This window comes from Lissotriton helveticus, chromosome 2_1, assembly GCF_964261635.1.
Source record: "Lissotriton helveticus chromosome 2_1, aLisHel1.1, whole genome shotgun sequence".
NCBI classification, from domain to species: domain Eukaryota; kingdom Metazoa; phylum Chordata; class Amphibia; order Caudata; family Salamandridae; genus Lissotriton; species Lissotriton helveticus.
Window position 1 is genome coordinate 869,657,756 of NC_136059.1, and position 13,739 is coordinate 869,671,494.

Sequence of the window (13,739 nt, forward strand, 5' to 3'; positions counted from 1 at the left end):
CCTCATCCTCTAGTACATGCATGTCAAGCTTTATGTTTGCAGGCAACTCTCCAAACGATGGAATTATAAGCTGGTTATGCATGCAAATCTGGGTCATCCGCAGGGTCAACTCTGTTTTTAGTCATCCCACGGATCATCCCGCAGCATGCTCTAGCAGGCTGGTCGTAATGGTCTCCATCCCTATAAGCGCTACCTGTATCAGAATATAAATATACTCATTTGTTATGAGATTCTGGTGGAGGTAGAGGAGAGTAGGGTAGGGGTGGTAGAGGTGAAAGTTGAAAGGGGAGTGCTTTGGTGTGGATGATTGGGAGAAGGACTTGTTGCCTTGTTCCTATGCCTCTTGGGTACTGCATGTCCTTGGTGCATTGAAGGTGAGCTCCTCCTCGAAAGTCAGCCTCTGTTCTTCTGGAATCAGGGGCAGCGTGGTTGAAGTCAATCCTAGGGAGAGGTGTGGCGCCGCGGCCAGGGCGACTGACGCTGGAATCTGGGGATCAGGGTTCGATCCCCGGCTCCGGCGGCAGGTTAGCCCAGCACCATGTGACTCTGGGCAATAGCTCGCTTAATCTTCCCGACGGCCCCCAGCGCCTAGAGACCCTTACGGGTGATTGTGCGCTTTACAAATGTGGACTTTATTCCTGGGGGCAACTTAGCAAAAATGTTGCCAGTTTCTGGATTAATGAAGAGCTGCCTGGCATGGAGTTCTTTCTACAGTTTCTCTGGGCTAGGAAATTCAGATTCCTCTTGTTCGAAGAGGCACTCAGCATGGACTTAGAGCTCAGTCTTGGAGTTGCTTTTGTCGTAGATTTCAGCTCTGAATGGGGAAGATTTGTTGCCCTTTGGACAAGATGGTTGATGTTAAGTGTCAAGTATCAACACCATTTGCTGGGATCTCGCTGGACTCTGAAGCTTACTCTCTGTGCTAACTGGAGCCCAAGTGTAGCAGAGGACCAAAGGCTGAGGTCTTCATTTTGTCCTCCTCAGGACTCCAATCACACAGGAGTGGTGCTCTGCCTCAGCATGGGACGCTTATGTGAGTGAGGTATCGGATCCTGGCTTTGCACTGGAGTAAATCTCACATTCCCCAGTGTCATCTTAAAGATGGCCCCTGTTGGTGACAGTGCTGAGGGTTCACTGTCTGGCCTGCTTATTCGTAGGCATTCAAGGATTCCTTAGAATCGAGGAGGAAGAGGTGGGTCCCTGAGTGGGTCCTGTTCATCATAAATGTCAGGAGTATTAGTGCATGACTGCTGCCCACTTTGGTATCTGAAAGCCTTCTTACACTGAAAAGGCTAAGTAGAACTAGAAGTGGCCTTGCTATGGTCAGGGGTGAGGCAGAGTTTGCAAGCACCATGCTAGGCCACCCATTGGGTACTTTCCGATGCACCTTGGAAAGAATTAGAAGGGTGTGCATTCCATTGCCCCTTCATGTGTGCATTCTCGGGACGAGCTCCACAAAGGTCAAAGATGACTCAACTGATTCGAAGACCCGAGAGCTGGCCGCCAAGGCCGAAGAGAAGCCGTCTGTGAGATTGGAGCAGTGTTCCTGTTGGGAGAACAGTTTAATAGAGATTTATTGTGGAGTAATTGTTATCCGAGTCGTTGGCCTCAAACCAATAGTTAGGCCTGAAAAAGCCACGAGGATCACGTCGATCTCAGAGCTGCTGCTGAACAAGTCCAAGCCTGATGGCATAAAAACAATCTAAAGTCGAGTCAGTGCCAATGAACATCGTGGACTAAGAGAGGAGTCATCACAGAACATTCTCTGACTTGAAGCTTCTTCCAAGTAAACAAGCTGTAACAGTCGAGCCCGACATTAAAAAGCAGCAGTCTGCAGAGCATGTGTATCTACAGCCACACATGCTATGAACACTTTTTTCTTTTTCACCAGAAAGTGAGACTTTTATTTCATCTTTCTACTGATCCTGGTAACAGAAATACATTGCTTAGAGTGCACACAGCGTCACAGTACGGACATTCTAGCATACACTAGGTCAGAAGAGAACTTCCCTGTGAGAGCTAACTGGGTTACTCAGTAATGGGATTGTGGTTGTGGAAGGGCTATTTACTAAGAACCTACTGATCTGGAGTCAGTTAAAACAAAACTCATGTTTACTTATGTTGTGATTTACAGATATATTCAGTGATGTTGACATAATGCTATTTTGTTTCAGATTATTCTTCTTTCTTTGACTAGCACCTCTTATGGCTACCTCCAGCCTCCATTTCCCTCTAACTATTTTCTCTGGTTACACAGCATTGGTTGTGAAAATTCTGCACCTAAATCCCAAATATAAGTGACTAACGATATACCTATCGACACTGGTAGTGGGTAGCGAGCGGGCTCTGAGAGGAATTGTGGTAGTAATGGGTTTTCAGTAGTGTCCTCATAGCAAATTTATCTTGATAAATAGTGTTTTCGGTGTACAGGAATTGCAACTCTCACTTCACAGTCTCAATTTTGGGATTAACCCAGAGGACACGTTAAGGAGGGGGCACGGAGCACTTCTTAGAAAACAGCACAAAGACTGCAATCTGCAATAAAAGCTTACTTTAGCAGGCAGCAGTGTTGCCTGTGACCTGCTTGCTTGTTTTTTGGATTGCTTTCTAACCATCCTCAAAAGGTATTTCTTAATTATCACCGATTTGAGACAGATGACCAGGATCGATAGCACAGGGCAAGGGCAGGGATTATGATATTAGGACTTGTGTGACTGATGCAAGTCAATAGCACTTAGGGTCCACGACCTTGGAGAGTGGGGTGTTTCTTTGCAAACCACAAGAACATTATTGAAAGATTTATCTTAAGAGCAGTGTTTGGAATATTCTTTAAAAACTCACTTATTTTTGGCAGAAATGAACAGGTGTGTTTTTATTGGCTCTGGGCACTGAATTTGTAAAGTCTCATGTTAGTGGCGTAAATCCAAGACAACTTTAATAATAAAGATTTTCTCAATGTTGTGGGGCACAATGTGTACAAAATGGGGATTATGTCTCGGGTGATTAAAAGCTGTCACCAATTCCGTTACTCCGGATTACACCCACTTTTTGTAGCCCCACCCCGCCCTTCATTTGTGAATTTCTGTAGTAATTTCTGCTCTTTGAAGTACTGAATCGAGGAGAGCTTTAACATAAGCAGTTTGATTTTTTAAGAGAAGTATTCAGAAGTAGGGTTAGATCCATCACGGTCTCTTGGTGGCAGAAAAGTAGGGTTTGTGCAACTGAAGGTAAAATTGTGAGGTATAGGATGTTAATTCATCCGCATGATCGCAAATTGAAATTTAAAACACAAGTCTAAACGTTACTTGCAAAATCTAATCTAAGCTTTACATAAATATTCTAGCAATAAAATGTGGTTAACAAAAGACTCCATGTCACAAGGTCACCCTGGACCCAATACTTTGCCTTCATTTAACAACAGACAGTGACATCGCGGGTGCTGTAATCTTGGTTTAGTTAAACTGAACCATTTGGACTAAATGGTCTGCAAAGAATGAATGCGAAAAGTCAAGCCCGGGACCAAAAGTTATATTCCGTGACAAGAAGCCATTTTGCGGCCTTACCATTACCTTCAGTTTTGTATTTCTGGGCAGTGTTGCAGCCCTGTCTTCTTTTATTTTATGCCAGACGTATACATTTTTCTCCTGTTGCTTTAGTTTAGTATCCCTGCACTCATGGCATTCATAACAGCTGTTCCTATTCGTGATTTCTGCAATTTAAGATCTTCTGAACTGCAAATGTGATACTCATTCAACAGTCAATACATCTGCGCAAATACAAACACCGTTATCCTATAGTATCAGCATATTCATCTTTTGCTGCTTATAAGAATATGTGCGCAATTTTACATTGTGACAAATATTTTACAACTCTTCTTTACACTAATGTTAATTATTTTCTTAAAAAGCCAATGTGGGCATTCGGTTTCCGAAAAATGCAAATGGTTGCTCATTCTATTCCAAATACATTTCCATCAATTCAAAATAGAGGCACGCTTGCTTCATTTATTTTCTTGATGCTTACATGATTGTTGTTAGAAATAGAACGTAGAAACAAATAGTGCAAACCGTTGTGCTGCACATGAACATCACAGCAGCAAATATTTTAGCATTTGTATTGCATGTTTGTTGAAGGAAGTACAATAAAAGCAATTTAAGATTCCTCTTCCACTTTTGGTCATTCATGGGAGGCCAGGTTTTAAAGTGCAGAGTATCCAAAAGGTCGAATCCAAATCATCTCTACTGAAACTTGATTCCTTGAGCCAGGGGTAAATCTTTGCTGTAGTTGATTGTGCTGAAAAGAAAGGAATAACTGTATATAAGAACTGAATATTGGTGTGGTGGGCAGTAACTGTTTAATACACAACAGACAGATTTTGGTAAACAATGACGGGAATGCTGGGTCACAAAGGGGGGGTCTGCATTTTCAGCTCAAAGGGCCATTTTTTATTTCTTTCAGAACTTACCCTTCATTCATCTACTTACTTTTGTGTAAACTAACTAAATAAACACTTATTTCCAGGAAACCCTTCACCACTTGCTTTGGTTACCACTTCCAATATCCCTGCCTGATAGTTCATCAGCTCTAATGAGATTTCTTTTCAAATGCATTGTGGCTTGAACTATCACATGAGCAGCATTACAGACTGCTTATGACAAGTGCTATTTATCAGGTATCCCTCGCAAAAGCACCTAACCTCTTGTTGAAGTCTCAAACTGCCTCAGTTGGGACTTTATCAAGTATCTAAAAGCCACCAAACCTCACTTGTCCTCCTGGTCACTCAATCCCCTACTTCATTAGCTCGTACACAGCTGCCATCAACAAGCATCTTTACGCCACCACATCTCACTGCAATCCCCACCAGGCACCTCTAGTCCACAAACCTATAGTCTTCAAAGGTCTACCTCACAAGATCCACTATTGGTGCCCTCACCATTTATCTCATGGCACCTCACCTCTTCCTATCTCCGTCTCATTAGATCCATCTTCTAGACCCAAGGTAGGTTGTATTGCGATGCAAACGGATACCATCCTAGATCATCTCTTTGCAGCTGTCCATGTGGGCAGACAGTTATGATGGCCAAACTGTACCATAATTCAACATTTCCTGATGAGCACGGACCTCTAGAGTCCATCGAGATTTAATTGAACGTCACTTGATGCTAGGCTTGCCATTTCATTTTTTACAGCAAACGAGAACCTCTAATCACAGAAATGCAGCACCCTTATGTCTAAGGAGGTTAGTAATGGATGATAATTCAGAAAGTAGGTTGCAGGGTTGTGGTTTTGAAACAGGAACATTGAAATAAATGAAAGCAGGAAAAGAATAGCATGCAACATCTTTCTTATATCACCCGAGTCGAAAATGCACTAGAGAAGTTTTTATTTGCCATCAGAAGCATTTAACGATCATTAGCAAGTACAATTCACCTCAATTGACTACTCTTATGATTAACGGGAATACTTACGGCAGAAACATTGTTTCTGGCAAATTACTCACCATGTAAATTGATTCCAAAGCAGAACGTAATTGGGCAGTGTGACTACGTAGTACAGGTTAACAAAGGAAATAATGCAATACAGCTCAAGCAAAGTGCGTTACTGCATGCCTCACACATGACACGTTTGTGCTTTGCAAACATATGCAAGGATGACCACATACATGCCCAGCAGACACCAAACAGGATGCCTCGGGAAAGTGCCATGGAGGGTCTTTCTTTACTAGGGCACAGCAGATCTTAATACAAAGGATGCCCTAATGTGGATTAGTGCGTTCAGTTACTGTCTTGCCCTTTGCTGCACAAGAGAAGCCCACAACAATCTAGTCCTCAACTATGTCCGGTCAACTGGGTTTCAGCCTATGCGGACATTTCTCCTCCCTGGTAGGATGGGAAGGAGAGAGGAAAAATGATAGTGTTACAGAACGGTCCATATGGAATGCAGAAACCACCTTGGGTATGAAGGATAAGCAGGTGTGAAGAACCAACTTATCCAGGTGGAAAACTGTGAATGTTAGACCAGCTGATAGCACCTAAAGTTCACTAACTCTATGAGCTGAAGTAACTGCCATCCACAAACAGACTTGTAGGTAAGAAGTCAGACTGGACAACTGTGCATCGGCTCAAACGGAGATACCATCAAGAAAGGCAACATGAGATTCAAATCCCACTGAGAGACAATAAATGGAGTGGGGGGAAAGAGTAAAGCAAACCTTTTGAACTACACCACTAGTGGTGATGTACACATAGAAGATCGAGCAGGGAAACAATGAGAGCAGATAGGATCGCCAGAGATAACTGAAGCCACTGCCAAGCTCTACTGAGCAGGGGATAATGCAAATTTCTAAATGTCGAAAATTGAGATAGAAAAGGATGGATGCTTTTTGACTCGCACCACTGAACAAACTTTTTCCAGCAAATAGTGTGGATGGATTTAGTAGCAGGCTTCCTGGCTGCCAAGATGATGCCTGCAACCACATCGGGAAGGCAAACTGACTGTAATTGTCACCACTTAATTTCCTAATGTACATGAGCAGAGTGTGGGGTTTGGGGTGGAGTAACTGATCATCCTACTTTGAGAGCTGTCTGCTCTGCACAGGACAGGAATGGACTGCCAACTCCTGTCTGACATACCAGATCCTCTTCATCCAGTCCAAGGCAAAAAGTATCACCTGTGCTCGATCCTCGTTCACTTTTGCGGTGCATTTCACAGAAGAGGATAGTCAAGCAGGCCATGAGACTAGGGGAACCGGAAAGCACCCCTCATTGAGGGAATTTGTATGTCACAACATTTAGGACACTTTCCGTTCTGGGTTATGGGAAAGAGATCCATGAGTGCTAACTCCAATCTGAAGAAGATCGACTCTGACACTTTGAATTGTAGCTCACACTTATGGTCCTCCCGCGAGAGGTGACTGATCGCATCAACCCACATAATCAGGGAGTATGCCAGGTAAGCCACTACTTGGATAATCCCCTTGGCTGTGCCTACTTCCAAAGATGACTCCACATGGGGCCCACAACCCAACATTGCCCTGTCTTTTGATACAAAGAATTGTGATGTTGCTGTCCAGGAGAATTGGGACATCACCAACCTCCCTCCATCCATAAAGATAGATGGTAGTACCCTTTCAGGGCAAAAGCACCCACCTAGAGCATATGTATGTGCAGCTGATTCGGATCAAAGGCCCTATGCCATCATGTCACACAGACGAGTATACTCCAGTCGAACAAGGAGACACCCATGACCATGGTGAAAGAAGCTTGAGGAGGGCTGAATGGGCAACCCCTCAAAAGATTGCATGGGTCCATTCACCAGTGCAGATCCTGATGCACTGAATGGAAGACCCAAACCGAAGCGGAAAGACATCCTTGTTGCTGCAGCTGCTGCGACCCCAGACACATACTGGAGGGATCTCACCTGCCGCCTGGCATGAGACACCAAAATGAGGGAGGAGGCCATATGGCCCAGCAAGCAAAAGGCTTTTGGGACTGGGATCTGGGCTTGAGTCAGACACACAAGAATCCCAGCCTTAATTTCCTTGATCTCGGGGGAAGAAGGAAGGCCTTCCTAAGGGTTCTGTGGGCCATCTCGCCAATAAAGGTCAGTGTTTGTGTGGGGGCCTAAGGAGTGAATTTAGGACGTTGATCATGAAAAAAAATCGACCAACCATATCCGTGCCTTATTACTACTGTTTCAGTATGAATTTGTCCGTAAATGTTAAGGCGCACCCACATACTGAAGTTTATTTTAGAATTTCGATTTTATATTAACTGGAAGAGTACATTAGATAATATGCCTGCTATATTTCATGCATTTCTGAAGCTCTCCAGACATTCTATTTTGCATTGACATTTTCACATTTCTACCTCTTGCAGTAAGCACAGTCTTTTAAAACCTGCACTGCGAAGTGTGAACTTGAGAACAATGATGAAGTCGGTAATTGTGTACATCACTGTAGCTTGTTCTCATGGACTTCACATTCTTGCAAGAAGCTCTCACCATATGTCATTAGTCAGTTTTGCTTAGCAGTAACTGCATCAATCAAGTTCTGCTTTCATTTAATTATAATGGCAACAAGTGTATGCAAATGAACTGAAAGGTATGTTGTTTAACATTCCATGCTCCAAAGGGATTTTGGGAGAATGCTCGCTTTTGTTTGAACAGCAGTTGTCGATTCATTTTTTGTGCCTGATGTCAATTTTTGCCTTAAATACATTAGACTTTTGGACCTCCTGAAGGGCTGCATTGAGATTCTTTTGGCCAGTATCAGGAACTCCACATTCGCCAACCACTAATCCAGTCACGGAAATCCAAAGGACTCCTGACCTCCACTACAAAGCTCCCATGACTGACGGCACCTTTACAAATACCCCACCTTGAATCTCAAGAACTGGAAGATGAAAATATGCATCCTGGACTTCCAGGACCACCAATCAATGTCCTGAGTTCAACACCAGCAACACAAGACAAGACTTGAGACCTCATTTGCCAGATGAACAGCTTCAGGAGGCAGAGATCCTGAGGAGGCTTCAGGCCGATATTTTTCTTGTGAACCAAGAAGTAAAGAGAATATAACCCATGTCCCTCTCTCTCGGAAACACCACTTCTAGAGCTCTTTTTACCACCATGGCAAGGACTAATGCCTCCCAGATTGAGACATGAGCGAGTGTGCTCTGAAGGTGGGGTGATTATTGGGCGTATGAGGGGGTTGGGGCGGAAAGGGAAGGACAAGCCCTGGCGTATCAGCTGATTGCCCAGTGGTCTGACATGACCACCTCTCAATTGAGGAGATGGAGGTGTTTGAACTCGGCAGAGCCCATAGAGTACAGTGGGGACAGGATCTGTTGCTGCTACTGATTAAGCTCCTTGATTTCTTGATCCACCCCGCCCCAAAAGGAATGATGAAGCTGATGTGGCATTCGGATGGCCCGAGCCAGCTGCTTTTGTTGTAACTGCACAGCTCTAGAATAAGCACAGAATTTCCAATACTCACTGGTGAAATTGTGTGAAGGGGGAACTAGGCCCAGGGTACTGCAGCAGCCCAGTTCTTGAAACCTTACAAGGAGGAGTCTGTCTTCTTTCTGAACAGCCGCTCGCCGTCAAATGACCTGTCCATGTGCATAGGCTGGATATCTCCTGAAAATCCACTGGAACGCATTCAAGCATGCGGACGCAGAGTGAAGACTGTACAGTTCTTATAAAAGCATGGACATATCAGCCTACAAGTAAGTTGTAGAATTAGCTGTGTACACAGCCAAGCTGCTAAAGGCAAAACCTTAAGCATCTAGCTTCTTGGATTTGCTGTCTGGGAGTGTCATATGATTGCATTGTGGTTCTGTTTTGGAGACAACGTCTGAAGAACGAGATTCTCTGATAATGGGTGGTAAGACAAAAAGTGAGGGTCACCCACAGTGAGCCCATGTAGAAAGTTTACCCAAGTATGTACTGCCAGGCCTGAAAAGAGTTTCTCCTAAGAAGCCATTATAGGCTTAATAAAGCCTCATTAAACAGAAGCGAGTTTGCAGGGTTTCAATCAAAGTGCTAAACTTCACTTTCACATTAGGCACAGTAAATAGTAATAAAGCCTTCTGAACGACTGTTGTAAAAGAAGAAATCTCTTCAGAGGAAAGCTAGATGGGTAGGAAATTAATGTTCGCTTCTGGTTAAGTAGCCAGGCCACTAGAATTATGCACATCCTAGTAGATGCCACATCAGTATAGAAAAGGGGTAACTACAGAGTCCTCATGTTCTGTACAACCATAGTCCTTTTCATCCATAGCCTAAGCATATGAATCTAAACAGAAAATCTCTCAGAGGGCAAGCCTTTGGGGAGGGTCTCGCCATATGGTTCGTCATTGAAATTAGCCTTGACTTTCTCCTTTACCTCACAGATAATACTTTCTCATATCGACTCTTTGTCAGGTGCTAGAGTAGGTTCTGTGGATGACATCACCACTGACATCAAAATCCGTGCTTGAAGGCGGAAGGGGTTAAGTTAACAAGCGATGGCGCCCTAGCCACTTTTTCACCCAAGATGCCAGGACCAAAGCTGATGGAGCCATGACTTTGGGAGGCATCCAGGTCGGAGGCACTGCAGTCAAACACTTGGGTATGGATCACCCTTGGCGAGTAGCCCAGAGGTTTGTGGAATGAGCATGTAAACTCCCAGAGGGAGTCCTTTCTTGGCAACAACATAGCATAGCTTAATACAAAGGACAATCTACCTTGCTAAGGTCCAATTTGGCAACTAGCTTGCTATTCTTTGCACCCAAAACCCAACAAAAAGTTGATTGTTCTCTAGGTGCTTTTCAGTCGTGCCTATATAATAACTAAGGTAAGCCGCTGTATAAAGAATCCCTTTACAGCGTAATCTATTAAGGGCCGCACCCGACCCCATGTGTGGTTATTTCTATCCCTTTCCCTAGATGAACCCACCAAGCTATTAATGTCTCCTAATTGATACCGCGCATAAACTTCCTGTCTTCCGTGAATTCGATTGGTCTGGACCCTCGAATTATCCAATATATACACTGTATCATTGATAATCCGGGTATAGCGGATTGCTAATTATTCCTGAAGTAATCTCACGTCCGATTGAGCTCCAGCTCTCTTACCTCACTGGCAAAAGAGGCTTTTTAACTAAAAAGGCAACCATTGTTTTGTCCTGATGATGGACCCCATCATTTAGCAAGGGGTCCGAAACGTCGTCGACCTAGTGTGTACCATATACTTGTAAAATACCTTGTTTTAAAAAATTGCGTAATGGTACCTATATGAAATTCTCTGTCTAAAACTTGAAATTTTCAGAGTATGTTGATTTTGCCTTTCAAGCCCTTTATGTATGTTTTGTTCGTGTGTTGTTGTGGCTGGGTACAGGCTTGTGCCCCACGCACGTGAACTGTTGAAGGTGTTATTCTGTTTTGTAAAAACTTGATTGAAATATAAATTTTGAGGACCTCTGCCCGGCTGGGCATGTCTTCTATAATATAGAACTGATTGAGTCTATATTTATTTTTACTTAATTGTCTCGTTGCCAGGGACCATTGTTGTTTCCATATATATATATATATATAATAACTAAGGCCTCGTTTAGGCTCCAAATGGTGAAGCCGCTCCTCTTCCATAGTGGGATGGGGCGGAGAGAAGAATGCGAGGAGCACGATAGACTGCTGAAAATGAAAAGGAGAACGCTTTTCTGGAGAAATGACGCTCAAGTCTGAAGCACCAATTTGTCATGGATAACAGTGGTATATGCCGCTGAGCAGCCACCAAACACCGCTTCAGAGCCTTTAAATACAGGCAGGGTGTTGAATGTTGATGGTGCTACACAAGAAATCTCCGTTCTCCACGCCATCCAGGTTACTTTTCAGGCCCTCAGAAGATGTGTCCATTAATACTGTGAGCTCTGGATAGGACAAGAAGAATGGTATGCGGCAGGTCAAGCTAGCATCTGTCACCCACAATAGAAGGGCTGCAACGTCTGATATGTGGTTGTTGTCCAAGAGGCATCCCCAGTGTTGGGCTCATTGAAGTGGAACATTCCACTGCAGAGCCCACATGTGCCAGTGAGTACAATGCTCAAGGATTATGCACGAGACCAAGAAGCCTCAGGCCAATCTGAGTCGGAAGCAAGGCATGAGCTCGAAATGTGCCCCGACTTATTGCGGAGATGGAAAAGCCTTCAAAGGCACCATGTCCAGGATGATCCCTATAAAGGTACTCCTCCATACAGGTTGAAGACAGGATACCCTAGGTTGGACAACAATGAAACTGTTGCTTTCAAGTGGCACAGGACATCCTTTAATAGCCAGTTAACGAGGTATGGAATAATTGAGCCACAACAACTAATTGCACTTTTGTAAATATCTGGGAGGGCCTAAGGGTAAGACAGTAAACTTAAGTACTCCAACCCCACGACAAACTGGAGGGACAGTGGGACTGCAGAATCAACACATTAAAGTGCATGTCCTGCATGGTCAAGGACACCATTTGATCTTGGGAATCCAAGGCAGAAAGGACTTGAGCATCTGAACTGGTCTTGAGTTCCAGTATTGGCTTCACTCCTCACAGCTCACTCCTCCCACCTGCTCCCCCCCCCTAGACGTATTAACAGTAGCATCTTGTGCCCCTTGCTGCCTTGGGTCCAATTTGATCGCACTATCGGCAAACAGCACCCAAACGTTTCTGATTAGAATGCTGGTATGCTCTACAAATGTCTGATCACCTACTGGTGATACATGCGGAGAGTTGGACAAAAAGGGAAGGGGCGTAACCAAATTGAACAATTTGAAAGACCTACTGTTCCAGAGTAACAGCACGTCAGTGAGACGAGCAAAATCGGATTCTCCCTCATACGTCCTATATGACACGTGCAAGGGGAAAACTAAAGCAGCTTGGTGGCAGCTGCGTCGAGTGATGAAGAGGAGGAGGACTGCTAAATCTGTCACACACTGGACTCTACCACCGTCTCTCCCTCTAGAGCCATGAAAAAGCTGCACAACCAGCGAGGGCTGCCTCTGTCAGTACAACAGAGTACAACACACTTCCCAATACTGTTGGTGGAACTGGCTAGCTAGGGAAAGTAATCCCAAGGAGTGGGCTGTAGCACAGCTATCCCGCAGCTATTCTTAAACTGCCGTAGTGACAAATCCTCCTGTGCTCTGAAAAGCTTGAATCAAAAGCTTTATCCACCAATGACAGATGGGTGTCTCAAGAAAACCAGATAGCATGCCCCCTACAACAACAATGCTAGTGCCTGTGGCCTGGCTGACAATCTGTAGTTTATTTGGCCGCATGACTTATGTATGGTTTGAACAAATGAAACCCAAAGGTTTTCAGGAAGAGCAGGCAGGATCTCACTTGCCATGTCTCAAAGGGTGTGTGTCATGACCCAAGAAACAGACTGTGTTTGATGAGCATTTGGCCAAGCTGGCAGAAGAAGCAGATTTCTGGCCAACAGCATCAATTGTCTTCTCTATCTGGAAGACCTTAATTGAAAGCACCAGGGGTCCCGATGCGCTCTTAAACATGAATGATGAGGCTCTTCAGAGGCAGATGTTGCTTCGGGATGATAAGGTCCCCAGAGGCAAGCCTGTGCTGCCAAGCATTGGGTGGTTCATGAAGGATGCTGAACATGGCTTATACCACAAAGCTCCAATAACCTTGGTAAGGCCTTTGTAAAATTATTGCAAGGGCTTAGTAGCTGATGGCCCAGGATGCAAAATTTCTGCCTGTAAGTTTGCCTTGGTTTCCACCAAGGGAAAATGTACATTCAAAATCTCTGGCTCAGCAAGAAGCCGCTGCAAATGAAGCACTCTACTCAATAGAGGGAACCCAATGGAAAATCTAATTCAGTTTCGGACGAAGAGTCTCGTCTACTAGCATTCTGGAGGCCCAGATAGAGGCCAGCATCAATGTAACTAAAGAGGCGTTCTCATTGCCCAAGCACCAGATCTGCTTTAGAGGCAGAACTGAAAATGGTTTCCAATACCGGATAGTACTGTTGTCGGAGGTCGGAAACAGTCTTGGAATTCTCCAAAGCTACAGGTTGCATTTTAGTTATTTAACAGCATGACAAAGGGCAGATCTAGCTGAAGTCGTTTAGGATCAGACCCTCAAATTAAGGATAGAGTCCAGAGGTGGCACCTGTGGAGCCGAGGCCAATGCCGAAGTGGGTCTAGCTGCAGGTCCTCCAGCATTGGTGTCGACGAACAGCCTGGTGCCTACTAAGGGCAATG

General features: G+C 44.5%; 1 protein-coding gene across 1 annotated transcript in view; it reads right to left on the minus strand.

Moving 5' to 3' along the window:
• Nucleotides 1-3,984: 3,984 nt before the first annotated feature.
• ALDH7A1 (aldehyde dehydrogenase 7 family member A1) overlaps nt 3,985-13,739 on the minus strand; it is a 274,735-nt gene continuing 264,980 nt past the window's right edge. The window contains exon 18 of the mRNA XM_078675592.1: nt 3,985-4,293. Coding sequence (XP_078531718.1) covers nt 4,239-4,293 — 55 coding nt within the window. The 3' untranslated portion in view covers nt 3,985-4,238. The remainder of the gene's footprint in view (nt 4,294-13,739) is intronic.